Genomic DNA, 27,454 nt, shown 5'->3' with positions numbered 1-27,454 from the left:
TCGGCTCTCTCGTAGTAGTTCAGGGAGCCCCAACCATCCCCAAACAACCCCAGTGCTCCCCAACTCCCTGGACTGTAACATTGAGGTGTTTGTTTCCTCAATGAAACATTCCATTTATTGATTGCCTCAGCTTTGCCAAGGTTCCCCACCTCAGAGAGATTAAGAAAAGCAATTCAGTTGCAGCACAGGTCGGGTCAGCTTCTGGCCACTCTGCTTTCCCTCTCATTCCTTTGCCTTCTTTCCCTTTCCCCATTCCTCCCAGCTGCTGAATTTCTTCCCCTCCCTCAGGATGCCTTTGACCCAAAACACTTGATGCCTGCTTGCCTCAACCAGGCCTTGCACAGGATAGGCAGCTGCTGCCAGACCCCAACATTTATGTGGGAGTAAATGTTGCCCACTTCTACCTGAATAATAACTGCTTGCCCTACTAAGCCAAAGTAAAGGCCAGGCATGGAGAAAGCCCTTTGTCAAAGATTACACTGCAGTTCACTAGAGAGCAAATTCCTTCTCCCGACTAGGCCCTTGCAAGTGAGGAGAAATAAACTGCTGTTTCACAAAAAAAACAAGTTCTTAGAAAATAAAACAACAACAACAAAAATGAGTAGATCCTGAGATCGAGCTAGTCAGTAAACAATTTGTGTCTGGAGGTCACTCTTAATGCTTTCGGGACACCAAATTATCCACGGGTCGTGCAGCAGTTGGGCTACAGCCCCAGAGAAGAAAAATAAATGCTGCTTGCATGTATTTGGCTTTAACAAAAATTCAGGACTTCTCTGATTTATGAATTTTCACATACAGAATTTTCTTTTTGAATAGTTCAAGAATTTTCCCACAAGCAATGGATGTTCTTTTCCCATTCATCTTTAAGAATGTCAACATTTCCAGCTTTGAATCGATCAGGTGCAATCTAGCCCTAAAGAACATACTTAAAAATTTTTTCCGAATCCAACCACTGATCTTGCCCTTCGCCCCCCACCTCCATCCCCGTTCAGCGAGTGTTCCGGCCTTTTCACACACCCCTTGAATTGCAATATTTTTACTTTTGTCCACAATAAACTGCCTCTGGCCTTGAAACTGGAGGTGGCTCTGGGATTGTAGGGACAGTTCTGACTGCGGAGAGCAAACTCATCGTGTGGGCATTCACTCCTTCCTCTGGTTGCCTTGTTCTGGCATAGTTTGGAAGCCCAAACTCAACAAAGACTTGTAACTTTGATAGACAAAATTTAGATACACACAAGCAGTAACTACTTTCTCTGGGAGTCTCCCTATTCATCATGCACTGCGTATTGTATTGGGAAATGAAAGCTATTTTAAGAAACCAGTAAAAATATTTGAGTAAAAATTTAAATATAGGAGAAAGAGGGGATTTGGATCTGGCCACCAAAATGTTTAGTGAATTATGAATATTTAAAACCTGTTTATGACAACCCTTATGGAGGTGCTCAGAGTTTATCCTCCATTCCAGCATTTTCCATATTTGCAAAATATCGAAAGATCTCATTTTTACATCTAAGAAATTGTTGCAAAATCCCAGTGGAGTTTATAGCTGCAAATTCAAAATATGCAATACAAAGACTTCTCCTTGGGCATCCTCAAAAATCAAATGTGGTCTTTTCTGAATTGGCCTTTTTCAGAACAAAGATTTTCCCTTGACTGCTGGGCTGACCTGGAGACCTAGCTAGTGGGAAGCCAGCAACCTCCAGAACGTCTGGGGGAACAAGCTTGCCCCAGCGGCTGCAGACTACCACCCCATTGTTTAAAGTAGAAACTTTTATGCCCCCCCCCACACACACTGCCTTCTTTTCTTTTTTCTTTTCTTTCTTTCTTCCTTCTTTCACTTTCTTTTTTCTCTCTCTCTCTCTCTCTCTCTCTCTCTCTCTCTCTCTCTCGCTCTCTCGCTCTCGCTCTTCCTTCCTTTTCATTCTTTCCTCTGTCTTCTTCTTTCTTTTTCTTGCCCTCCCACAACCCCCTATTTCAGCACAGCTCATTCTATTCTGAATATTTCTACAAAATCAAAAAATCGCCTTGGGTTAAATGCTTATGCAGGAAGCTGAAATCCTCAACTTTTCCACTTAGGCCTTCCCCCGTTTTCCAACCTCAGAGAGAAATGGGAGAAGGAGTAGTGGCCAAACGCCCGCCTATCGTGTCACCCACAAACCCAGCCATGTTCCCGAGCCCTGTTCAGCCATTCAGTCACCTCCCCACTCCCGCTCCAGGCACACTGAAATGGCTAAATTTTGGCCTCTTACCTTGACACATTTCCGAAATCACTGCCAAAGAGGCAGCTGGCTTCTCCACGTGGCGACGTCCGTGGGGCCTAGCGAATGCGTGTTGCTTCAAATTACAACACCAACCACTTCTTGAGAGTGAGCCCTCTTTTTTTGACGCGAAGAGTAGCGGGACAAGTGAAATAATGTACCGTGCTGCTCTTAGTATCAGAAGCGAACAAAGGCCAAGAATCACGCTGGGGTTCCCGGCTCCCTGGCGGCTTTGACATTGATCGGAAGTGCGCCATCTCGTGGCGGCTGAGCGCCTAGACCCAGCCTGAGCTCCAGCTCCTAGCCGAAAGAGGGAAACCGGCTCCGGCAGAGAGAGCGAGAGGAGAGGCAGTACCCAGCCCGCTTCTATTGAGAACTCATTTTTTACATCTAAGAAATCGCTGCAAAACCCCAGCCGGGTTTATAGCGGCGCATTCCAAATATGCAAATTGGCCGGCCGGGACGGGTTTACGACCACATTGTCATAGCCATCAGAGGATGGGCTTTTATAGGGCTCAGAAATCAAACCCGCGCCAGTCCGCCGCCCGCCCGCCCGCGAGCAGTGCTCCTGCCTAGACTCTCTCTAGCAACTTAAGAGACTATGGTTAATTTTTAACCATCCCAAAGGAAGTCTTTACCTAAAACCCGGCTTCCCAGCCTGCCCCCTCCCTTCCCTCTAGGAAGGCCCTTGTTCGACTCAGTGGGTCTATCAACCTAGACAGACATTCATCTCAGGTCTGTCCCACTCCTTTTTCAGCTTGATTTCCCCAGTCGCGCCAGCTAGACAAACACACAAACAGAGTAGGGTCTGGGGTCTGAGGCCTCTCTACAAATGCGACCCTCTCTGCTGCTTTGGCGCTCCTTGGGTGGCTGCAGAGAGGATGGGGTGGGTAACAATGGATTCTGTCCTTTCAGCCCTTCTCCTCAAGGTTATGGGTGATGTCCAAATTTAAGGCAGAAGTTCAAAGGCAGCAAACAAAGAGGAAAGCGGCATTCTTTTTTCTCAAAGGGAAAAGGCTGCCTCAGTTGAGAGCTGAGGAGAAAGCACCCTTAGAGGATCCTGAGAGTCTGTCCTGCCTTGGTACATAGACCAGGGTTCCTCTTCCAGAAGGGACCCAAAGGGCACCCTACAGTGATATTTTTCCCCTCATGCTTCCAAGTCCTAAGACCAGCAGGTAGCTAGGGGACAGACCAATTGACCACCTCCATACCTTCTCCAGGGCTCAGATAAGTCTGAGAGGATGAAGTCTAGGCCCTAAGATGCCCAATCCTAGACACCTTGACTTCCCTAGCCTGGTTTCTAGTATAGTTGATTCCTAACTTAGTAATTGTCTCACCCCTCAGGACCTTCCACATCTCTTGCCCCTTTACTAGAAAGTAAAGGGGGCTGTTGGAAGCTGACATTTGGCAGTAAAAGGCTAGCAGGGAGAGAAATGTCACACCAGGACCTGATACTCAAGTTTACATTGTCTTTATTTTCCTTCTGCCCTGTTCCCTGTATACATTCTGTGACACACATGGTAGGTAAGAAAAGAGAAGAGACCAACACTGCTACTAAATACTGAGTTACGAGACATTTCTTAACACAGAGAGGCAAAGGAGATTCAACCGGAGGGTGCCTAGCATTCCCAGATGAGGTCTCCAGGCTCTGGCAGGCTGAATTGCCTCCAAGCATTTCCCTAACACTTTCCAAATGTTGCCAGAGATTAAAAAGATCATTCCCAACACCCTTCCCACCCCCTCCAACACTCCAGAGGAAATCAACTAATGGCAAAAAAAAAAAAAAGTAATCAAACAAAGTTGGTTATGGTTCCTTTATTTACAAGTCTTTTGAACACCATCCCTGTATGAAGCGTACATTCAAATATTCTTAGCAGTGAGCGAGTTTAACCATGGAACACTGTAAACAGATAGAGCCTTTAAATATTTTCATCATCTTTTTTCCCCTCTACATTGCATCTTTTAAAATTCGCTTTGGTTCCTTCAGGGAAATATATATATATATAATATAACATTTATCTTTTAAAATAATTCCACATCACTCTCAGGCCCTTGGAAGGTCTCCAGAAGCTTCCAAGATCAGTTCTGGAGCAAATGAGGGTATAGTGTGGCAGCAGAACCAGGTGTTTTGGGGAACTCTAGCCCCTTGTGGCTATAGCTAGAGACCTGCTGGCCAGGCCCACTGCTCCCATACTGGACACCAAGCAAATCCAAGCTTCATTAACTGTGGTGGCGATTTTGTCAAACTGCTGCACCCCTATCCCAGGCATTTCCTGCCGAGATCTTCGGAGCCAGAGGTCTTTTGGTTTTTCGATGGATGTCTTCCACCTCAGGGAACAGTCCACTCTGCAACCAGGTTTTCGGCATGAGTTGCAGGCTGGGATGAAGGACATTCCACCACCACACTGTTTGGTAGAAAGAAAGGCCAGGTGGGCTGCAGGAGTCAGCAATTAGGAATTTAGGCCTGAGATAGTGCAGTGGGTGGCTAAGAGGAGTGGAAGGACCCTAACACCACCTGGAATAGATTTCTTTTCCCATAAGGATTTGAAGCCCTCTCCCACTCAAAGCCACCTCTTAGACCAGCCGCCTTTCACATTGGCTTTGGAAAGCAGCCTCATTCCCGGCATCTAGGAATCCTCCCCCTTCCCACCCCTGTCCCCAAGTTGAACTAGGACTGGAGAATGCATAGCTTCTTGACTCCAGGGTCCTGGGGGTGGGCAACCTCCCAGTGGTGGGGGGGATGGCCTCCAGGGGGCCTGGCAGGGGACCCAGTCCAGGATAGAGACCACACCCAGCCTGAATCTCTGCTGGTTCTAAGAGTGAACTACCAGGGGTCCCAAACCTTTTATTTTAGTTGATGCAACTCTTAGAATCCAATTGTTATTAGGAAACTTAACCACTGAGATCTTAAACAAGAGAGTTCCAGGCAGACTCCTATGGAGCTATCTCCACGTAGCCTCCCCTCTCTTGCATACCTTTTTTTCAAAAGTCACCATGTGGCTTGACCTTGTCAAGGGCAAAATCCGCATATCATCTCATGTGTATGAAGCCCCCCACCCAATTCCAATCAGCAGGATCCTTAGAGGAGTGGATTAGCTGAATAGTACTGTAAACGGTCTCTGTTAATTTTTTTTTCCTTCATCCTTCTGTTCTGAAACCAGATTTTAACTTGACGATCTGTGAGGTTGAGCATGCGGGACAGTTGTAGTCGCTTCTCTTTGTTGATATAGACACTGAAGAAGAACTCCCGTTCCAGCTCTCGGATCTGGTACTTGGTATAGGGGCAGCGCTTTTTGCGGGTGCGTTGGCCACCTGTGGAGGTAGAAAGCAAGGGGTGAGCCAGGCATGGGGGCAGCAATCCCCCCAGAGCCCCTAGTTGAGAAAGGCTGGCCACAGGGAGGTCAGCCCAAGCACTCTCGAAGTCTGCCCAGGCCCCTAACTTCAGGCTCCCACTGTGGGCGGGTGACCACTGCAGTGGGAGGCTCAGCCCCGGATAAAAGCCAACTGGCTAAATAGGCCCCTGGGGAAGCTGCTTTGCTGCCCCCAGAACAGAAAGGAGAGCTTCTCACAGCAACAGGCATGTTTGCGCTGCATAAACCTCTTTGAAAGCAGCGGAGTCAGGGTTACCGGCTGCCTTTTTCCCCCCGCCAGACTAAACAAACAGCCTCTTAGGGACATTTCACCTTCCAGCACCTGGACTGCCCGATTGGATCCGAGGCAGTAAAGGTGGCCTCAACCCCAGTCTTTCCCGGTTGCAGCCGTGACTGGCCTTGCATAACATGTGGGGCGGCTGCTGGGTCTTTGTCAGCCAGAGTTCTGGCCAGCAGCTCCTGCCTTCCAGGCCGGCCTCTTGGCTCCCCTGAGGTGGGGAGGTGGCAGCGGAAGGTCTCTACCTCAGGCCTTCGCAGGCCACCACGGCTACACAAACACCCTGTTCCCTTGGCAGGGCAGGGGGTGTGCTACTTTATGCAGAGTATATGGAAAGGGGGCTTCCCAAAGCTGCTGGCAGGCTGTACTTGCTCCCTTTTAAAAAGAAAAATATCCACAAGACAAGGGGGAAAGAAAAAAAAACCACATCGCTTTTGACAAATTGAATTACAATTGTGAAAACATGCAGTCGGACAGAAGGCAGCAAGTAATTGCCACCGCGCCAGAGGAAAATGGCTTCCTTTGGACAAAAAGGCCATCTTTGGGTTAATTCGTTTCTTTTAATATATTGCTAGAGCTAAACGGGCTACTTTATCTGTTAAACGCTCCCCTACCGCCATGGTTAAATAGCGACGCCTTTGAATCCCGGCCGGGACTGAAGTCCCGGCGCAACACATGGCTTTTATAAAAATCGCTGGATTACCTCGCTATCAAAGGCTCCCGGAGCCCTTGCAGGGGGAATTTACAGGCGCCCACCTCCAGCTCCCTAGCCCGGAGCTGGCTCCGAGCGGGGTCGAGCTGCAGGGTTTGGGAGCTGAGAAGGGAAAAAAGGGAAAAGGGGAGTTGTTTTTTTTTTTTGCAGGCATGCCTTGGCCTGTGGGTATTTCACGGCCAATTTCAGCACTCGCCACGTGATCCCGCCTTTTATAACAAAGTTTTGTTGGGGGAAACCTAAAGGCCCTTCATAAACCTTATATGCTTATAAAACAGCATATAAAAATTTAACAGCGGTGCCGCGCTAGATTTCCAACTCCCCTTTCATAAAGCGCAGAGCGCTGCCTTTATACGTACTGGAGCCGCCGGCCTTGTCTTCAGTGTGGCCGGAAGACGACTCGGGGCTGCTGCTGCTCTCCGGGCGCCGCCGCCGCTGCTCTTTCTCCTCCTCAGCCGCCGCCGCCTCCCGGCAGCCGCCGCCGCCGCTGTCCGAACTTGAAGTTGTCGGCGCGCCGGTAGCCGCCGCCGCCGCCGCTGCCGCCGCGGAGGTCGCCGTGGCCGCCGGGGGCCCCTTCTCGGCACTCTTGTCCCCGGGGTAGTCGGAGGAGACGAGGTTTTCTGGGGTGCCGTAAGCCGTCTCGAAAAACTGGTCGAAAGCCTGTGGCAGGACGCCGTTCCTGCCCACGGTGCTATAGAAATTGGACGAGACGGCGGGGGTGGGGTGGTGGTAGACGTTGGCCGAGTTCTTGGCCAGCACGTCGCCAGGCACGCCGGCCGCGCTGGGCGCCTGCAGGCAGTCTCTGTGCACCAGCTCATCCGCGGAGTAGCAGTGGGCCAGATTGCCGCGGGGGTGCCATTTAGTGGCGGGCTCAATGGCGTACTCTCTGAAGGTCACTTCGCGCACGGGTTGGACCTGGGGCAGGTTGGAAGAGTACGAATATGTCATTGGGCGCGAAGACGGGGTCTGGGGCAGAAAAGAAGGGAGGCTGGAGAAGTCTGGACCCGAGACGTAGTAAGTACAACTTGGTAAATACATGTTAGAGGAGCAGGGACCACGCTCATCAAAATCCATCATTGGGCTACCTTGGGCTCTCCGCAGTAGCCGAGCTTAACATGATTCTCCACTGCAGCTGCCTCTTTGAAGCGGATCCGTGAAGTAGAAATTTGGAGACGTAAGCTGACGTGGAAATCTATCCCCATCCTTAGCAGGGAGGTGCTGGTCATGTGACCTGATGTTGAAATTGACAAGCTGCAAGCGAGCTAGTCCGGGCCTTTTTTCCCCCCTTTCCTTTTTTTCCCTCCCCTCCCTCCCCGGCTTCCTTTCTTTGTAGCCACCACAGGGGAAGCAACAGATCGTCACTCGGTGTTCTCACCGAAAGCACGTAATCGCCGGTGTAACTCATGTTGGCTGGGGGGCCTCCCTGCTCGCCATGCGAGCTGGGGTGCGCCCCCATGCAGCAAGCTTGTGCTCAATCACACGGTCCTAGCACTGAGAGATGTGAGAGCTTAACTCCTGTCCCTGCTCTCTCCCAGTCCCCGGGTGGGTGAGGGATGCCCTGGCTGGGGATGGCCAGGTAGGAGCCCAGAACTGTGCTGCCTGTGGTCTGACAGTCAGCTCCACCCGAGGCTCGCGTTTGCACCCCCTACTTCGCAGCCCCCCTCACTCAGGCTTGCTCTGGGTAGCACCTCAACTTCCGACAGTGACCGGACCCACTTTGGGGCCAAGGTTCGTAGCCGTGGATGTGCCGACCTCTTGGCTTGTCCGATTTGCACGGTGACTTGATTACACGCTTGCATTCATGGTCACTTCCGAAGTGCTTTAGTGCCTTCCGTCCCTAAACCACCAACGGTCAGGTCGGCTTCTCCCTGCGGTTTGTCAATAATCCGCAGGGCTGGGAAGGGCCTTCGTCTCACCCGGGATCCACCTCTCCCTTCATCTTCCTTGCCTGTCTCCTCACCCCACCCCATACGCCCTTGGAGAAAACCCTTCCTCCTTGCTGCAAGCCAGAGTTCGGAGTGACTTGACAGAGGCACCAGGGCTGCGCCGCTGCTCACCGGTCGCCCGCCAGCCTGGTCTTTTGGAGCTGATGACTCAGGAAACCATGCAATTGAGGCAAGCCTTGGGCTGCTTTAGAAGCGCTACCATCCACCATCCGAGGAGTCTTCTGGGTATGCTGTATCTTTGTTGGGGTGGGAGGCACCAGGGTGTTTGTAGAATTCCAGGGCTCTGGGGAGAATGGGGGTGACAAGGAGGGGTGAGGACCAAGGAGTGATGGCTGAGAAAGGGGTATCCTACCTCCTCTCCTTCCTTGCAATAGGAGAGAGTGGAAGCAAGAGAAGTACAGGGCAGAAACTCAGAAATCTCCAGGCCTTTCCTACTACTCATTCCACAGGAGGAATACAATGCCAAACTACCTGCGCCTTGGGACCCAAGAATGCCTTGAAAAGGCTAGATTTGTGCTAAAGATAGAGACAGAGGCCATAGAGCCTAGTATGATTCTAGCATTCTTGGGAAGAGGAAAGAAAGAAATTAAGGCAAAATATGCTCCTCATCCTGTAGGATTAAAGGAGCAATGTCTGGGAGGAAGTGAAAGAAGGGAGAGAACACGGAGCAGCCAGGGAAGGCCAGAGCTGAGAGGGGATCCAGACCTGCGGCTTCCCCATGACCGTCTTCTTTGAAGGAGCTGGGGTGTTGCTGAAGGAAAGTCGAAAAATGAAAAAAGATAACCTTTTCCTTTCTCCATCCAGGGAATAGCAGAAGGTATTTAAATATCTTGGGGAGGTTTAGAATATAAACTCTAAAATCTTTAGTATTTAAGTGTCAATATCGATTTATTTATTTATTGCTGAGCTAACTGTAACTGACTCAAGAACAAATCTAATCATGTGTTGCTGGAAAAGAAATATTCTCATTATGTATTTTCTCCAAATAATGGCCTACCATTGCATTTGAATACTTGCTGTAAATATCAATAATATCAAGTAATTACTCTGTAGTGGAGTAAACTAATTTATTAGCATTAATGTTTATGTGGCTCCCTACCACCCCCCTTTACAAGGATTGCTTATCACAAATCAAGCTCCTCGGACACATTGGTTTAATGAACTCTTTATTCAAGATTTGCTGCAAGAACTTTCATGCCCTTTGAATCCCTGAGAGCTGAACTTGAAATTATTTTGCATCTTCAGCTTGACATATTTGTCCACTGTGGCTCATGCAGAGGGCAGCAGTGATGCAAGTGAGAAGGTCCAGTGGGAAGGAATGTTATTGGGGAAGGATAGATAGCACAAGACCTAAAGCTGGGAAGCACATAATAGGTTTGCCCTGCGGTGAAAAAACTTCTATTTCCAGCAGCATCCAACAAGGCAAATTATTTGTCTCTCCCCAGCATCTTTCTTGGAGATAAAATATAAAAGGGAGAAGAGGTTTCAAACATCCATTCCTTGGCTTGATTTTGTGTATCCCAAACAGCCCACCCAGTCCTTGTCACCCCTATCCTTGAACAAAAGGAATGCATGAGGGGTTTCAGTGACTTTGCCATAACAAAGGCGCCACCATTGCAGGGCTTGCCCCGCCCCTGGTGAAGGCAAACAAATTCTTGCACTTGTATTAGGGCTTTTAAGACCATAATTGAACCCGGGGGCGTCTAGGAAAACCGAAAACAGTTCTAGACAGACCTGCGGTTTTATTGCAGTTTTGGCAGTCAACTTCAGCTTGTGCCTGAGCAGACTGGGCCGTGGTGGCCCGCCAGCGGGGGACGCCAGGCTGCCTCCCCCGGCTGCAGCCCCTCTCTTAATTAGATCGGTTTTCCCCTGGTGCCAGGGAGAGCGTGTCTCTGCAGAAAGGTCGATATGGGTGTGCGGGTGTGAGCCCTGTTCTTCATAACCGTTGCCTCCCATATTCTTCTCCAGGTTCAAATCGAGAAGGTGCCAGCAGGTTTGGATCCCATGGGTGTCTGCAGGAGACAAAGGCAAATTCCCGAGGAAAGGCTGGAGCGGCTGGTGGTAGGGCGGCTCCGCAGGCTGCAGCGAAGCGGGGTGCCTGGGGAGACGTCCAGCTTGGAAGGGGGCATGTGGGGGCGCTGCAGTGAAGATAGACAAGGGAAAAGCCTTATGATAATCAACAGAAGGGAAAAAGCCCGAAGCTGCCGAATACTTTTAGTTCCCCAGCAGGGACAGCAGAGGGGTGCTCGGATCCCCAAGGCTGCGCGACGTTCCCAGCTTGGCCGGTGCCTGTCCCTCTTGCTCGCAGCACACTGGCTGTGCAAATGTTTCGCCAGGCAGGCGGCAGGGGGAGGAGTGGGTGCAGCTGAGGACCAGGACAGATCTTGGGGAAGAAGATGAGGCAGAGCTTCGAGTTCTTAGTTTTGACTTTGCTTTGAGCCTATAATCAACTCTTCCGCTTTGCAGGAGGTCCAACAGCCAAGCTGAACCCACCATGAGCTGGGAAAGACCCGACCGGGGTTCAGGCCGCCCCGGAAGGCCAAGTCCGAGTTCCATTTCTTGAAGAGGCCGCAGCGGGCAAGGCTGTGACATTGGCCCTGGCGACTGACTTCCCAGGCGCGGTTCTTTCTCAGGAGCTCCAGAGCTCGGAGCCATCTCCAGAATACTGTCTTCAGCTTGTATTTTCTTTTATCTTCAACTCGGAACCCCCCACCCCCACCCCGGCGGCTAATGCAAGAGGCCAAAAATGTTTGGAGGAAGAAAAACAAAGGCAGGAAGTGGCGGCGGCCTGACGGGTGCGTGTGTGTCAGTGGAGAAGGAAAAGTAGGGAGGGAGCTGGTTCAATCTCTTGTTTTTCCAAACTTCAAGGTCTAGGCAGCCCTCCGCAGGGCTGGCGCAGTCGCTCCCAGAGCAGCGTTTGGAGGTGGCCACCCGGAGAGGAGAAGGCCGGCACTCGGCAAACAAGGCGGAAACGGCTAACAAGAAGATTTGGTCAGTAAAACAGACCAACCCTTTCCGTGGCTTCGTCTGACTTGGCCCCAAAGGGTGGGAGGAGGGTTGTGCTCCTGGACCCTCCTTGGTCCGCTGAGTACGCCCAGGCGGGGACGATGATCCGTGAGTCTTGCGCTCCACCCGCCTTTCCAGGAGGAATATTGGAATAAAGTGTGTCCAGGCGCCTCTGCCGCGTCCGCTTCTTGCAGCTGGAGGAGGGGTCCTGGCAGCAGCGGGAGGGAGCGTACCCCAGCAGGGTGGCCTCAGCAAGGTCAGTGCGCACCGGACAATGTGAGGGCCTAGTCATCGTGGTTGTTGTGATAGAGGAGTTTCCAGTAGTCGTTCCAGGGACGTGAGCTGCAAGGATAGTCGCTTGATAGGCAGCTTAACACCCTCTCACTCCAAAGGAGGATAGAGCTGGGTGGCAGGGAGCATCTCTGGTTTCCAGGCACCCCAGCCTTAACTGGCAAAGCTGCTAGGCTTCCCTCTTTTCTCCTTAGGACTGGCTTGAGAGACAGCAGCTCCTTTCCCCCAAAATCTGGGAATTTGAAATCTGTAGTGCTAGCGTTTGCAGTCCTTTGAATGCTCAGCATGTGGTCCATCTTGTGAATGCCAATGCCAAGCTAAAGCCACACATCTTTTTCCAAACTAGTCTGTTCCCCTGCAGCCTCCTGCTCCCCTTTCTCCTGTCCTGCCTCTTTCCAGCTAAAGTCACCTTCTGAGACTTCCTGCCTCTTCTAATGCCTCCTTAGGCTGAGAAAGAACAGAGGAGCCACTGGAGAGTGCCCAGTACTCAGGCACAGAGGAGGGCTATTAGAACCCTGACTCTTACCCCAACTCCGGCCTCCACTGGAGCCTGAACTGGGTGTCCCACCTCTTTCTTTTAAATACTCCATCTCAAGGCCCCACCATGTCCAGCTTATTTCCTTCTCTCTCCTTTCTCTCTCTTACCCTTCCCAACACTTCTTCCTGTTTGAGGAACCCAGCTCCTGCTTTTCTAGGCTGGGAAATGCTGATGGTAGCCAGTCTCAGGGGAGTGGGTCCACCTGACCAAATCTCACTCCCAGACATCAGTAGTGGCTTCTGGGTGCACTGCTTAGGGCACCATCAATATTGTGCCTCTTCTTGTTTGCCCATGCCCTACCTGCAAATGTCACTGTTTCTAGAAAGCTACACACAAGACTATTTCAACCCCAGTGACCATACTATACTGCACACAGGTGCAAGAGTTGGGTGGGAGGCCTTGAGTAGAAATGGCTACAGAGTCCTTGGAGTTCAGGCTTGTATTTGGAGACTCTCTCTTCCCAAATAAGAGGTTTCCTGAGGTGTACATCTGTCCTTCATGGTGAGCTGAGGAGGTGTATTGTCTCAGATGGCCCAGGAGATATCCCAGTAATTGTTCTCAGGGAATTAAGGTTTATTGGCAGATCATGGCCAATCCATCACATTTGCAGGTGCTACCCAAAGAAGCACAGAGACTTTCATAAGATATCAAGAGACCACCTCTATCACTACCAGGTGGAGGCAGGAGTTAATTTGTCCCTTTGTCAAGGTACCCTCCTCTCCCCTCCCCCCAGCTTCCCATAATTCCCTAATGCACAGGAACAGGTAACACCTTGAACTTGACCTCATGCTTAGTACCTAATCTGATTAGCAAGTTCAGTCCTTCTACAATGCCCCTAAATATTTGAAGAAGTCTATATTCTATTCCTGGGCATGAGGGTGGGGCATAGGTCTCATTTGAGGCTCTCAAGTGCCCAAGCAATGTGGTTATCATTTAGTAGCACATCCAGAACATGGGAGAAAAGATGAACTATTGATTTTTATTGATGCAGACCCTTTGCAGAAGATTTTTTTTTTTCTACAAAATGGGAACAAATGGCTTAGGGGGAACTTTGAAGGTTGAAGCCCTGGTTCTTGGAGTCCACTGCCTTCCATTTCCCCTGCAGCTTTGGCCACAATGAGTTTCCCCAACACAGGGCCTGCTTGCAATAAAGAGGACAAAAGAAGGTAGGTCAACCAGAGGTTGGCTCTGGTCCTTGAGTCTCAGTCCCCTACAGCTGTGGCTCAGAGGAGGTCCCCCATGTCCCAAACTCCCAACTGCTTGCTTCCTAGGGCAGCTCCATTTCCATTCAGCTTCAGTGGTGGCTCCTATTCCAGGCTTGAGAATAGTTTTCACCTCATCCAGACCTGCCATAGGAGTCTCTTCTACTTGCCCTGCAGGGAGTTCTGCAACAACACCTATCCACAGACAATCCCTCATGCTATTTGTCCCCATAGTCCAGCCTCCTGGTGCAGCCCCAGGCATAAAACCTGACTGTCCATTTACTACTGATGCTCTGACCCGCCTGTGAAGGCAGGTTGAGGACAGAGGGTAAAGGACTCCCTGCCGTCCAGCACAGCTAAGGACTCTTGCCAGCTCAGGGGTTTGTACCTTGACCGAGTACTCCACAATCTCAGTACATATTTTAGGCAAGAGAACAGCTTCCAAGGCCTGCTATGTGCCTAGGGAGGGCTTGGGGACAATTCAAGGACAGGCCAACCGTTGCTACATGGCCTCTCGTTCCAGGACCCAGAAGATCCAGCCACGTCCTCTGCCCTGGGTTTGCAGGCCCTTCCATTCGCCTTGGCTCAGTCTCCCACGGTCTCCTAGGCTGGGGTGGACCCTGCTCTTCTAGGACTGGGATAGAGCCTCGGTCACTGCTGGCTTCCGAAATTCTTTTCCAACAAGGGGAGGGTGTTGGAAATCAAGAAAGGACCCTTGCCTCCAGTGCATGAAGTCAGCCTACTGGAACCAGCTTTAGGCCAGAGTGATGACCCAGCCAACTGTGCCTCCTGCACCTTCCAGCGGCCTCGGCTGCTCTGCGACCAGCCTGACCACGGAGGCTGTGGTGGAGCTGAGGACTTGACCTTTACTGCGCAAGAGGAGGGCGCTCTCTGAGCCGCAGGGAGGGGGACGCTTCTCTCTCCAGCCTCTTCCACCCAATAGCAGCCCAGACAACCCACGCAGGCCGCTCCGCTCACCCCCCTCGTCATGCCCCCTCCATTTTGTGCAGTGTCCGCAGGCCCGCAGTGGCAAACAAAGCCCCCAGCACTGCTCTCACCACCCTTTTTTTGCGAGCTCTTTTCCCCATTCTGCACAGGCTAGAACGCTCAGTGCTGAAGTCAGTTTAAGGCCCTCTCTCGCCTGACCCCAGGCGACCTCAGCCAGTGCCCGGGTACTACTCTGGGTGCCATCGCGACCCTGCCGGTACCAAGTCGAGTGCACCGGGTCCTTGCCTCGGGCTGCAGGGTGGTGCTGGGGCTTACAGCTGGGCAGAGCCGGGCGCGTTCTCCCCGCGCAGTCCGGAGCGCCAGGGTTCAGCTACTCGAGTGGATTCACAACGTGGCCCAGCTCACACTCTACTCCCTCGGATCTCATCCCAGCCCGCAGCTCCAAGCTCAGAAAGCGGAAGTATTTGGTAAAGAAAAACACGCTGTCTTTTCAGTCCGTCTCAAACCCCCTTTTAGAGAAAATGCTCCTGTCAAGTTTTATTTCCCGTTGCAAACCACCTTCCACTCTGCCAAGTCTTAAGACCGGGAGAGATTAAACACCCGATTATTCTCTTGAGGAGGGAGGGGAGGGGCGGAGAAGGGGCACCCGCACAAAACATTTGCTGGAATCGGCCTCTCTCCTCAACAGCGCCAGGAGAGCCCCACAGAGGCTCGCTGGGCCTGCGCTGACGTCAGCTGCTGCGGGGCGAGTCGCCCGCAAGGTCCCGGGCTGGGCCCTCCGCTTCCAGCCCTGCCACACGCCCCTCGCGGGCCCACGAACCATCAGAGCGAGGCGAGCTATGTTAGGGGGAGAGCCTCCATTTTGAGTGTGGGATGGGGTAGGGGTGTCATTTACAAGCCGGGAGGATTTGGGGCCGCGCCTCTGTCCCTGAGGGTCGCGACATCAATCGGCTCTCTTGACTCCACAGCCGCGCTCCTCTCACTCATCCACACCCTTGCACCCCGCGCTGCAGCAAAGCGCCCGCAAAGGTTTGAAAATCTCTGACACGCCATCATAATTATTTCTGCCAGTAGATCCAGCTCTTCAGCGACGTGGAAAGCCGGGTAGAAAGGAAATCAACTGTGGCAAGGCCTTGGCTGCTTTCAGGAAGGAATTTTTCTGCGCCACATTTTTCTGCTCTTTAAAATAAAATAAAATAAAAATAGCAAGCACCTCTCAGGCATTCGTCACAGCTAGGTAGATGCTCAGAATTGAATGGGTATTTTCATAAAGAAAAAAGCCCGCTGTTATTTACCCGGTGGCCGAGCACATGAAAAGTTAATTAGCGTGCTCGTCCTAAAATCTAGGCATAAATCTCTCCAGGCCTTTTGGATAATGCTACATTTTTTGCTTATGAAAAATGGGATGTGAGTAAATCGCGGCACATTTCTCTGATTCTCCACGTCTTGGTCTCCTGACATCCATTCAATCAAGTTTAAAGGAACGTGCATAAATCATTAAGCCCCTAGCGTCATTTCAGTAGAGGTCCGCAAATCCAGAAGGGCGCCGCTGAACCCACTGGGTCTAGGAATTAGCAGTCCCGGGCAACCTCGCTCTCTGCTCCTAGACTCAGGAATTCGCAGAAGAAGGGAAACACCAACGCGCGTCTTCACTAAACCTTCTAAACACAAGCAGGAGAGTGCAATCTGCGCATTTACACATTACACAGCGAAATCTATACCGTTAACTACCGTCACACAATACCCTCAGTTGAATTTCGCTACCTGGCAGCTGAATGTTTAAGAAAATATTTTAATTAGATTGTATTGTTCAAGCGAATATTTCCCCCTTTTTTAGTTAAAAAATCTCCTTTCCTTTTCCATAAAAAATGATAATTTGAATAGGTGGTGTCAGCTCCTCATCAGGCATAAATAGGTGAAATGAACAGTGACATTTTGCAATCATCCACTTAAAATAACTTAATAAATTTGACAGCACCAACAGCAGATGGGAAAAGTAGGTTTTTTTTTTTTTCAATTTTTTTATTCAGGAAGTTCCCTTTGTGGAAAAAAATGCTTGAATCAGGGTTTCAATAACACTATCCATGGATACAATGTCTGATTGAAAAAGTTTTGAGGAGTTGGCTGCTGTTGTATATCTTTTTTCTAAACATTTTAGACTGATGCCTATTTGGGCATTAGGGACCCATCATAATCCTTGATCACCTCAAGTTATCTGGTAGATCTATGGAAATTTTAAATAACAGAGATATTAATAAGACCAACACTATCAACAACTATTTTAGAACTGGAGAAAAAAACAACAAAACCACCCTGAAATATCTTGTCATTACAGTTTCAAAAACTGGAGAGAGGAAAAAAGGTCACTACTTTACCCAGCGTTCCTGCAGTGGTGATGGCTTTCAAAAGGGGTGGTATTCCGGCTGCAGAACTGCTGTTGGCCTCCTTCCTAGGCCTGAGGCTCAGAATATTTCTTACATCTAAAGAAAAATATCCCTCATCAACAGGAGAGTCCCCTTTGGAGCTTCTCTTAAACACACAATTTGATCCAGTTTTGAGGGGATTTTCCACCACTTTAAACATTTTGGGAGAAAGTTGTAACTTTGGCTAGATGGCAGCTCATTTAGAAACGAAGCATTGTTGAACAAGATGTGCGGAGGTGGGTCTGAAGCAGCATTTTCATTAGTTTCCACAAATGGATTGAAAATCCTCAGGTCAGCAAAATGTGATTGTATTTCACAATACCATTTGATATGTGTGTTTCAAGACCAGCCTGTGTTTAAAGCAGCTGTAGAGATTCTTTCCATAATTGTCCATCTATAAAGAAGCTCTAAGTCTTCAGGTGAGGTTCCATCAGCAAGATGAGATTTATAACCAACAAATATTATTTTCCATGAATTGATGGATAAGGTTCTTCCATTCACTATTACTGTTCTTTAACATAAAGGTAACCTGCATCTCAAAATTCTGCATCCCAAGGCTATTAGTTCACCAACATTTTAATACATCTGTATATAGAATGGATTTGACAAAAACACATTACCCTATGTGTATATTAAATATATAAACATACATATATATTCTTTATGATTCTGTATACAGCACCTGATATGTTGTTGGGGGTCAACAGTAGGTATAGTATTATTATAGTTTTGTGGTGATTGTTAATATTAAACATTTATTTCTCCCACAAATCAAATGGCAGATTCATGAGCATCAGTATAAGATTGCACACCACCCTGGAGCAGCCCTCAGCTCTTAGCTATCCAGGATAGCTCTCCTTCTGCATTCATATTATTGTTATGGTATAGACATGAGATATTTAAATTCTCCTTACTGATTTTTAAAAAGGTGAATTTCTTTGAATTTCTGAAATGTAACTCTAGAACTCTAGAGTTAGAACTCTAGAATTAGCCAGATTCTGAAACTTTTTACTTGCTGTAAATACTCCCCCATAGCTCTAATTAGGGTGGTAGACCACCTTGAAGGGTGAACGGTTATTTAAGAACACCTCTCAGATTGTAGACTGTTACAAAAATGTACAGCTTTAAAGCAGATCTGCAGAAATCTGATGCAGAGTAAACCACTGTGAAGACAAATCAAATTTGGCCATTAAAGAAAAGGAGCAAAGCTTAATCGTGTAAAGTACATTTTGTACCTCAACTCTAGCAATCACCTTAAATTACAATATCTTGGGTCACCAGTCGTTAATGGTATATCTGTACAGATTCTGCAAATATATATACACAAGCACACACAAGCAGTAATATGAAAATGCATACATGTATACAAATATGATATATTCACATATATACAGGCACATGTATAATTACATATATTCAAATTCCATCTGTCTATTAGCACTGAATCTCTAAAACAAGTCAAGAAGGTAAGAACTCTTGATTCCCTTGAAGTTGAAGAAGTACAAGGAGGCTTGTCAACACGAGGTGGCGCCCTTGATCTACTAATCCAACAGAGGCCCATTCATGAGCTGTCAAAAGTCAAGGTCACAAATTGTCTTTTTTTGTCAAGGTCAAGGTTTAAGGCCTTTGGTAGTCCTGTCATTTCAACAAATATCAAAACCTGCCCTCTCAGACACATGCAGACCCAACAGCAGATTTTAAAATATGGCAGCCTAGGTATTGCTGATACAAACAACTGGTTTTCATTTTCCACAGGGAGCCTGGGAATTTATACTATCTCTTCCTTCTTCCCCTTTTCTCCCTTTCAGAATATCTGGCACATTAATCTCCTTAAAGCTCTTATCATTTAAAGTATTTCAGTTGTGAGGGATTTCTCTCTTTAATTAAAATTTTGTACAAAAGATAAAAGCTGAATAATAAAAGAATGGTCCTTGGTTTTTATAAGACAAACGTGCTTCACTTCTTCCTGCTCCTTTTCCTTCTGTGCAGTGCACATATAGCATAGGAAAGTAATCAGTATTTCTTCAGATTTTAATGGCTGTGACTATTTTATTAACAGAATTAATACCAATATCACTATCTACAGGTTTAACTTTTTTCATTTTCATAGAAATATTTTAAAAGCAGGTGCACGAATACATTTTCACAGTGTGCTGAATGTCTTTATTTACAAGATATCATTTTATAGTGAATTTTATAGTGAATATGAACAAAACCAATGTGCTGGTTTAAATAATTGCTTGATTAAAAATGTGCTGAGACGTGAATCCCTAATCTTTCTAATGGATTCTGATAACACAATAAACTAGGAAAAATACTAATCCTTTAATAGTTCAAAATAAAGAAAATAGATACTTAAATGTTTCCAGGGAATAGATATTCATTGAGTTTTCTAAAAAATAAGAAAGGACAATTTCTCTGGCAAAATTGGTTAGCAAATATTGGGAAATGCCAATTTAAATTTAAAAAATGAATTGTGTCCATCAAGTTGTGTGGGACCCCCCTGGGAGAGCTGCCATAATATGAATCCTGTGGATTGTGTGATGATGTAAGATTTGTAAAAATAATAATAATAATAATAAAATAAAGAAGAAGAAGAAGAAACCAAATCCTTTGGAAAATAACTGATATGGGGCAGGAAATATAGTCTATATGCCACAAACTATGCTTGTTATAAACAATTAAAAATTATTCTCAGAAGGACATTAACAACCCGGGGTTCCCTTGTAGCCTCAAAGGTTCAGATGTTTGTTTTTACTCCCAGGACAAATGATCCTTGGAAGATCTTTCTCTCCCTTTCTCCCTTCACAGCAAATAGTCCAAGATCATTATTTCAGTACCTTCTCTTTTCCCCTCAATATCTATACATAAACATTTTGTAGAACATAAGACAAGGGTAGGAATTTCACTAAGATTAACCTGAGCGGGCACTTAACATGCAAAGGGAATGGCAATCTAAGGGCAAGCAGATGTTTACAACAGTTTCTTGTTCCTGTAACCAACTTTCAGATTATTACCATCTAACACAATGTCCTAAAATATAAGTCACATAAATACTTACAAGATTTCAGTAACTGCGCACCTTATCTGAAATTGCGCATTTGGGGGTTGACGTTTGTCTAGAATTTGTCACTTAACGGGCTGGGCTGGTGGGGTTGGCGGGAGAGCTGGCAGTCTTTACCATTTTGAAAAGTTTTAAAACAATTGTAGATTCCACTAAAGAGAAAGATCTCTCCCTTTGGAGAGTAACATGTCAGTTTCTCTCTTTGTCTTTCTCATTCTTCAATTATAATTAAGCTATATTATTATCTGAGCAAAAGCAACGAGTTCTGAAGCATTTCTTCAAATTGCCTTCTTGCCCCATTTTTTAATCCATTAACTAGTGGTCTTCAGTTTGTTAATCACTTTTTTCTCTTTAACCCTCCTGTTTTGGAACCAGATTGTGACTTGCCGCTCCGAGAGGTTCGTGGTGGCTGATATCCTCCTCCGTTTGTCCTTGGTAATGAATTTGTTCGTGGCGTATTCCCGTTCCAGTTCTTTTAATTGCACCTTGGTGTAAGGCACTCGCTTCTTTCTCCCCCTTCTATAGGAGCTGGCATCCGAAGGATGGGAGACCACGTCTGGAAGATAGGGGGGGAGAAGGAAGTTACTCAGGCATCAGACCCCGGCGAGTATATAGCGACAGCTCAATCTGAGCCACCCGCCTTGCAGCGCCCGGCTGCTCTTTGCCACTCGCTGTACAATCCGGCCTTCTGCCAAAGCCTGAAGGGGCAGTGGGGAAGATGGTTAGTTCTGCACTGAACTGAAATCGCCCAGGGCTCCATTGACTAACTACCCTAACTGAGCCATCAGGCACCAGCAGCGCGCTGACTTCGTGTGATTGCTTGGCCCAGCGGCCCACAACTGGCTCAAGGTACAACATTTCCATGCCTGGCTCCTTTCTGGGTGCCCTAGCCTCAACACTCGATGCCTCTACAGTGAAGCCACTTTTGAGAGAACGAGGAGGGAGGGGCAATTTGGCGAGCTATTTTCAGGTCAATTTCTCATCCTCAAGTCTGTGTCAAGGGCTGCGGAGGGCGAGGGCAGATGGAGAAGAGAGCTAGCTGGGGGTGCCCCAAAAATTCTCTCCCAGCCACCCCTCACCCAGGGAGGGCCAGGGACCAGCTCAACTCAGGGCAGTACAGGCAGCGCCAACCAGCCTGGGGTCGGCTCCCAGGGGTGCAGCGCCGCTATAACAGACCAGGAGGAGAGCAAAGGGGCACCCGGGTGATCCCAGGTGCGAGCGGAGAAGCTGGAGCAGAGCCTTAAGACCAGGGCTGGGAAGAAGGCACCATTTACCGGGCAGAGTGGACTTCCAGAGGTGGGGAGGCTGCGCCTGCTCTTTGGGGCAGTACATTTGGCCGTTCCAGCCATTGGGTAGCGCCCAGGGCTGGTAGCTTTCCATGGGAAGACCCAGGGGCTCGTGGCGCGACTCGCCGGGGCCCCCGAGGCCAGGCACCACCGGCATATCCAGGTAGCCAGGAACCGGCTGATGGTGGTGGTAAGGCCCGGCTGCGTAGCCCTGGTGGTAGAAGGCGAACTCCTTAGCGCGGGAGCTGAACTCCTCGGCCGCTGGGCCGGCGGTATCCATGTACTTGTCCGCGAAGGCGGCGGCGGCCGAGGCCGGCTGAGCGCACGACTTGATGGCGTTGGGATGCGGGCCCATGCGGGCGCACGGGTAGTAACCGCTGCCAAAATAGCCATAGGGCAGCGCTGCGGGCCCCGACGAGCTTTGCGCCGCCGCTGAACATGGGCTGCATTGCTTGGCGGCCTCAGCACTCGCCGGGCCGGCCGGGCCAGGCCCTCCAGAGGACGACGCGGCAGCGGCGGCGGCGGCGGCGGCAGCGGCGGCGGCGGCAGCGGCAGCGGCCGACGGGGGCGCCTCCCCCGGCGCGCTGCTGTAGGCGGCCGCCGCGCCAGGCGCCAGGGGCGCGGGGTGCGCCATCAGGTTGCGGCACTGGTTGGCTGCCGCTGCTGCCGCGGCAGCGGCTGCTGCCGCCACCGAAAAATTTCCCCCTGCCGCCGCAGCGGCCGGGTGGGGGAAGCCCCCGCCCCCGGCCCCGGCTGCTGCGGCAGCTGCAGCCGCTGCCGCGGCCGCCGCCGCCCCTTCCATGTTCTTGTTGAGTTCGTCGGCGACCAGGCCGCCGCCGTTGTCGTAGAGAAACATGACGGTGGGCTCGATCCAGCGGGGGTGGAGGAGCACGGAGGCTGTCATAGCCCGAGCCGCATGGAGAAGACCCCAGTGGCGCTGTTTTAAAAAGCCCCCAAGAAGTGAAGAGCGCGGGGCGCGGGGCCGGGGCCCGAGCTAGGGGGGCGGATCGCGCCCCGCGGGGTCGCGCCAGGCGGCCGCCCATTGGCCCGCCCCCCCCCGCTCCGCCCACGGCGTATGCAAAACGGGCGGTTCCTACTCCGGCTCTGCGATGTGCACCCGCGGTGGCCGCTGCACCCGCGGGGTCCCCATCGCCAGCGTCAGCCCTGCGGCCGCGCACTATTAAACCAGGGGAGACGCGTGGGACGCAGGGGCGTGGGGCGGAGGACAATGCGGGTGGGGCACGGAGAGAAGGGCATTCCCCTCGCGGTCCTCCTTCCCTTCCCGTATCCCAGTGGGGGCCAGACCCGCTCAAGGAGGCTGGGAAAGGGAGGTGGTGCGTGGTTGCATTGAGACCTAAGGCGGTAGGGTCAGGTCAGGGAAATCTGCTGGCGGCCAGAGATAGGAGGGTGGCGAGGACAGAGCCAGTCTAGCTGATGCTGGGTGTTTATTGGGATCTTTGGGGCTGTTTTCTTTCAAGGAATCCACGCGTCTTTCTGCAGCCAGACCCTAGGGCGGACATCGGTGCTTTCGGATTCAACAGCGTCGCGATTTGGCTCTCTTTCCTGGGGAACAGTGGCAGGGCGTTTGCTGCTGTGGGTTTTTGCGGATACGCCTAGCTTATGGGTTCCAGGATATTCCAATAGAAAGCCTGAACTGCATTTATGAGTCCCCTTCCTTTCCCTGTCCAAGGGTTAGTGGCCAATTTCATATACTTGCATTTAGGCCCACAGACTTAGAACAACTTATCGCACCCCACAATCACACACACCCACTGAATGTACACTGGTGCACTCAAATGCACACACTTATGTATACAGCCTGTTCCTCACTCTTCCTCAAGGCTCCAGAGACTTTGAGATGGAGACAGCGGTCTTTGTGCACCATTCACCCGCTCCCACATCGACAGTCTGGCTTAAGATGAACAGGCTCCAGCTGGGCTATTGACTGGTGGTACTGGAACCCCCCTTCTGGGGCCTAACAACCTCCGCTTTATAGAGCAAAAATGGGATCTGATTCCTACTATTTTACTTCATTTTGGCAGGAGAGAAGGAGCTCTTTGGGACTACTTCCTGCCTTTCCTTCAAGTAGGATCTCCAGCCTGAAGAGAGCGGCCAGTCCTCCTTTGCCCAAGAACCAGCCCAAGAAGCCTCTCCTTTGTGCCTGGGAAATGCGACACTTTTTTGGAGCATGGTGGAGTATTGGTGCTGAAAGAGCCAAGTAGTGCTCCCCTTTTGCAGTGCCATGTTTTGGGGAGGGATTTTCGGGGTTCTCCTGCCTTGGGGTGATATACTGATAGACTCCCACTTTCAATTTTGATGCCTGTGAGTTAGTCTGATGCCTGGAAGGAGAAGCAGCATTCAAAGTGAAAGTGGGTATGTTACAGGCACATCAGAGCTGAGAGAGTGCTGGACTTCCTTACACCCCAGGCAGACTGGACTGATGAGCAGCCAGGCTTGGACCTGCCCTCTGGTCCCAGCTTGCAGACTGAGGCCTAAGCTCAAGGCACTAAACATATCACTTCTCCCCTCCCATATACTCTCTAAGCCCCTGTAGGAAGCCTACAGGGGCTTAGAGAGTATATGTGGCTGGGCTAGGGCTTTTATCTGCCCTGATCCCAGGTTTGCCCTGACCAATGTAAGTGTCGCCCAATAAAGCCTTCTAGACACCCCCCCCCAGCCCTTCAACCAAGCCAGTGTGCCTTTCCTTCTTGACTTTTTAGCAGTTCTGAGTAAATATTGATTTGCCCCCAGTTTACCTTCTCTCTGGGCATTTGCAGACTAAGGAACAGGTCTCTTAGGGATTTGATTTTTGTGTTACTTACCGGCCCTTTTGCTGTCCTCCCCTCCTCCCTCCAAGTGGCATTGTAAAATTCACAGTGACAAAGAGACAGAGTAGGGTTTGAGGCCCCAGTTCCTGGGGACTCAAGGCAGTTTTACATACGGGTCAGACACGGCTGGAGGCCAAGGTCAAGTTGAAAGTTGCAGTCTAGCCAGTTATGAGAACAGCGAGGCAAGCTTGGAGACCCAGGCAGCTGTAAAGGCCCACTGCCCACCTCCTCTCACTCTTAATTCTCTTTTCCTTTTGTATTCTCCTTTCCGGGTCTGTTTGGCTACCCAGCATTTTTTCGTTGCCTTCGCTGCCTTTGTGGAGTTTTGGGGGCGGCGTTTACCGGCTCTTCTTCTCTGCCTCCGCCTTGCTCTTGGCTGGGGCTTTAAGGCTCTTCTGTTTTCCAGCCAGACCCAGAAAAAAACGAAAACACAGTTTGGGGAGCCCCCACTAGCTGGCGCCTGTGCCAGATCATCTCTGGCCATGGCGCAGCTGCGGGTGCACACAGGGGCCAAGGCCAGCTCCGCATTCTTCCCCCCCCCCCACTTCTCTGGAGCCCCGAGCCCTGCAGAAGAAGAGCCTCAGCTCCATAGGCTGCCAAAGTCGACTGGGTCCCTCCTCACCAAAAATGGTGAGATGAAACTTCGTCTTGTCCGCTGAGGAACCACACGCAGGTTTGTCTGGGAGGGATGATGTGGGGTAGGGGTTGGGGCTGGGTGAAGGTTTGGGATTGAATCTAGAATTCAGACTTGCTCCCTAAACATGGTGCCCCTGCTATGAATGGTCTTGGTACCTGAATTATTTCAGATAAATGGTGCGCCTTTAATGATAAATTATCTGGATATTTTCTTAGTTCTCCTTGTATCCACTGATTTTTTTTTTTTAACTTTCAGGACATAGTCGGTAAGAGGAAGGCACCCTGCGTGTTCTTTTCTTGTTTTGAATCTCAATGTATAGGATGTGATTTTTCTATCAGGCACCTCAATGGTGTCCTTCAATGCCTCTAATGTTTTTAAATGTCTACATGTCCTGTTAGATGTTGAAACATAGCTGTCAATCAGTGGAAGCAAACGAGCTTCGTGAATAATTTTGGGTCTGGGTTTCTAGAATTTCTACTCACTTTGAAGCAAAAATAACCCCCCTCCCCATTTTTCTGCTGAGGGAGCTGCGATATTTATTTATTTTTATTTATTTATTTATTTATTTATTTTTGTCCCTTGGTAGAGTGCCGTAGCATCACACAGCTCACAGCAACCTCCAGCTCCTGGGCTTAAGCGATTCTCTTGCCTCAGCCTCCCGAGTAGCTGGGACTACAGGCGCCTGCCACAGCACTCGGCTATTTTTTTGTTGCAGTTTGGCCGGGGCTCGGTTTGAACCCGCCACCCTCGGCATATGGGGCCAGCGCCCTACTCACTGAGCCACAGGCGCCGCCCGAGATGCGATATTTATTAATGGTTCCCAATAAGGTTTCTTTTCCCACCAGGCAGCCACCAGACTGGCTTGCTGTGGAAAAAGAAGGGCAACAAAGGTGGAGGGTACTCTCAGAAGCAAGCACAGATACTCCCAGCATTCTTTTTTTGGCCGGGGCTGGGTTTGCACCCACCACCTTCTTCTTTTCCCAATGGCAAGGTCAAGATTTGCTTGCCTCACCAGCTAGTGGGACCTGACCTTCCAAGTTGTCTGTCCCTCTGATGTTTTGTCCAGAATTCCTATAGGATTGTAGGGAGGCACCATCAACTTGTTAGTTTTATCCTCAGACTCCTTGTAGGTTAGGCTGGGGAGCCAGTAGGATCTGTGGGCAGCAGGGGCCCTTTGAGCAAGAGAGCCAAACAGAAAGCTTAAAGGTGGAAGACTCAGTGGTCACTTTCCAAACTCTGTCTTGTGTGCCCAGATTTCTTTGGAGGACCCCTGAGAGGGCAGTGCTGGCAGGACTAGAGGGCGGTAGTGGCTGTAGCACAATCTTTGTTCAAGGAGTTGCCAGAGCTTTTCTCTCATGCTCCAAAACATTTTGTCTAACAAGGCTTCTTACCTCCTGGAGTGGACCAGGGCATCCTGCAGGGCCTGGCTGCCCTGAAGCCTCCTACTGAAGAAAGCACTTGTCGAGGCTTTTCTAAGTAGGAGACCCAATGCCAGCCTGGTTCATAGGGCCTTGGCTTCCCCAGGTTGGAAGAGAAAAGGACAAAGGGAAAACAAGTTTTAATCAAGTTTGATTTTCATTAGCAAATGAAATTTACCTGCTCTCACTTTAACTGGAAGGAGGCTGTCAGCACTGTTCCCTGGCACTATTTCTTTGCATCCATCCAGCATTAAGATAAACATTCCTTGGTTGATTCTAAAGACACTTTGTATTTCAGGATATTCATGTGTTTCCAATGTATCCAAGCCGCTTTACAAGCCACATTTACAGAAATCTTAACCCTCTCCCTCCCATCCCAGGCCAGCCAGGGGGTGCAAAGATAATAGCATAAAAGACCCAAAGAGAAAAATAGGCTTAGAGGTTGAGGACAGAGAAAGAGAAAAGAAGAAATAGACAAACAGGATAGCAGTTCTGAATCCACACTTGAGCAGACCTTTTGGGAAAGGAGCAAGTGGGGGGTCTAATCTGTTCACAGTAGGCTTTTTGAATGCCCCGCGGGGTGGAGGATATACCCTCTTTCATCAGGAGAAAGAGTAGTTCACAGTCTCTGGGCTGAGGCAGGCCACTGAGCAGGGAAACGGTGCATCTTGAGTCACTCAATCTTTCATTCCAGATTTTTGTGAATTTGAAACAGTAATGAGACAGTGAAAGGCTCAAGGCTGTGGGAACAGTTTTGAAGCCTGGGGAATCACTTAGCAACGTGTTGACCAAATGCTAACATGGTGAAAATGTATGTGCAAGGTCCTGAAAGACCCACATAGATTCTCACCTTTGCCTTTTAGATCCCCTCATGGGGCGGACTTTGAGGACAGCAAGATTGTGGAGAACAGCTGTTCTGCTGCCTGCGCGGGGTTCTTCCTGTACTAAGTGTAGGATGCCTTAGAAAGGACCTCCAAAGCCCAGTTCCAGAGCGGCCCTGCCATGTTTCCCTCACACAGTCCCTGAGAAAGGACATGGCCCTCCTGTTTTAGAACCAGACCCAGGTCCCAGGCTCCCATCAGGAGCAGCACAGGGCAGCGGCTCTGGGCTGGCTCCCCAGGGTTGGTAGAAACTTGGACCGAAGAGCTCGCTCTGGCCTTCAAGGTCTGGCTGTGGGAAGCCCGAGTTATTCCGAAGCCCGCGGTGGTGGGAGAGACCCTACTCCTACAAGTGCCATAGTCCGCTCTTA

General features: G+C 49.8%; 2 protein-coding genes and 1 long non-coding RNA gene across 4 annotated transcripts; 1 reads left to right on the top strand and 2 right to left on the bottom strand.

The window, feature by feature from the left end:
- Nucleotides 1-4,058: 4,058 nt before the first annotated feature.
- HOXA11 (homeobox A11) lies at nucleotides 4,059-7,854 on the bottom strand. 2 transcript variants are annotated; one of them, XR_008372935.1, is made up of 3 exons: nucleotides 6,978-7,854; nucleotides 5,234-5,570; nucleotides 4,059-4,663 (listed from the first exon to the last, which is right to left on the bottom strand). XR_008372935.1 is itself a non-coding variant. In XM_053553941.1 (2 exons), the coding sequence occupies exons 1-2, from the start codon at nucleotides 7,693-7,695 to the stop codon at nucleotides 5,338-5,340; spliced, it is 951 nt and encodes a 316-aa protein (XP_053409916.1). In that variant the 5' UTR covers nucleotides 7,696-7,854; the 3' UTR covers nucleotides 4,059-5,337. The 2 variants fall into 2 exon arrangements, 1 of the variants encoding a protein (XP_053409916.1); XM_053553941.1 differs by having other exon boundaries at nucleotides 4,059-5,570.
- On the top strand, nucleotides 7,515-11,730 carry LOC128560338 (uncharacterized). The gene is made up of 5 exons (XR_008372936.1): nucleotides 7,515-7,632; nucleotides 7,751-8,789; nucleotides 9,181-9,381; nucleotides 10,533-11,359; nucleotides 11,433-11,730. It is a non-coding gene; the product is annotated as an uncharacterized LOC128560338 (long non-coding RNA).
- A 7,182-nt stretch (nucleotides 11,731-18,912) lies between these two features.
- HOXA13 (homeobox A13) lies at nucleotides 18,913-22,226 on the bottom strand. Its single transcript, XM_053553444.1, has 2 exons — nucleotides 21,311-22,226; nucleotides 18,913-20,592 (listed from the first exon to the last, which is right to left on the bottom strand). The coding sequence occupies exons 1-2, from the start codon at nucleotides 22,224-22,226 to the stop codon at nucleotides 20,348-20,350; spliced, it is 1,161 nt and encodes a 386-aa protein (XP_053409419.1). The 3' UTR covers nucleotides 18,913-20,347.
- Nucleotides 22,227-27,454: the final 5,228 nt, after the last annotated feature.

The sequence above is a fragment of the Nycticebus coucang genome, chromosome 11, assembly GCF_027406575.1.
Source record: "Nycticebus coucang isolate mNycCou1 chromosome 11, mNycCou1.pri, whole genome shotgun sequence".
Classification (NCBI taxonomy): domain Eukaryota; kingdom Metazoa; phylum Chordata; class Mammalia; order Primates; family Lorisidae; genus Nycticebus; species Nycticebus coucang.
Note: the sequence above shows the minus strand (reverse complement) of the source record. Positions and strands in the feature narration are given on the sequence as shown.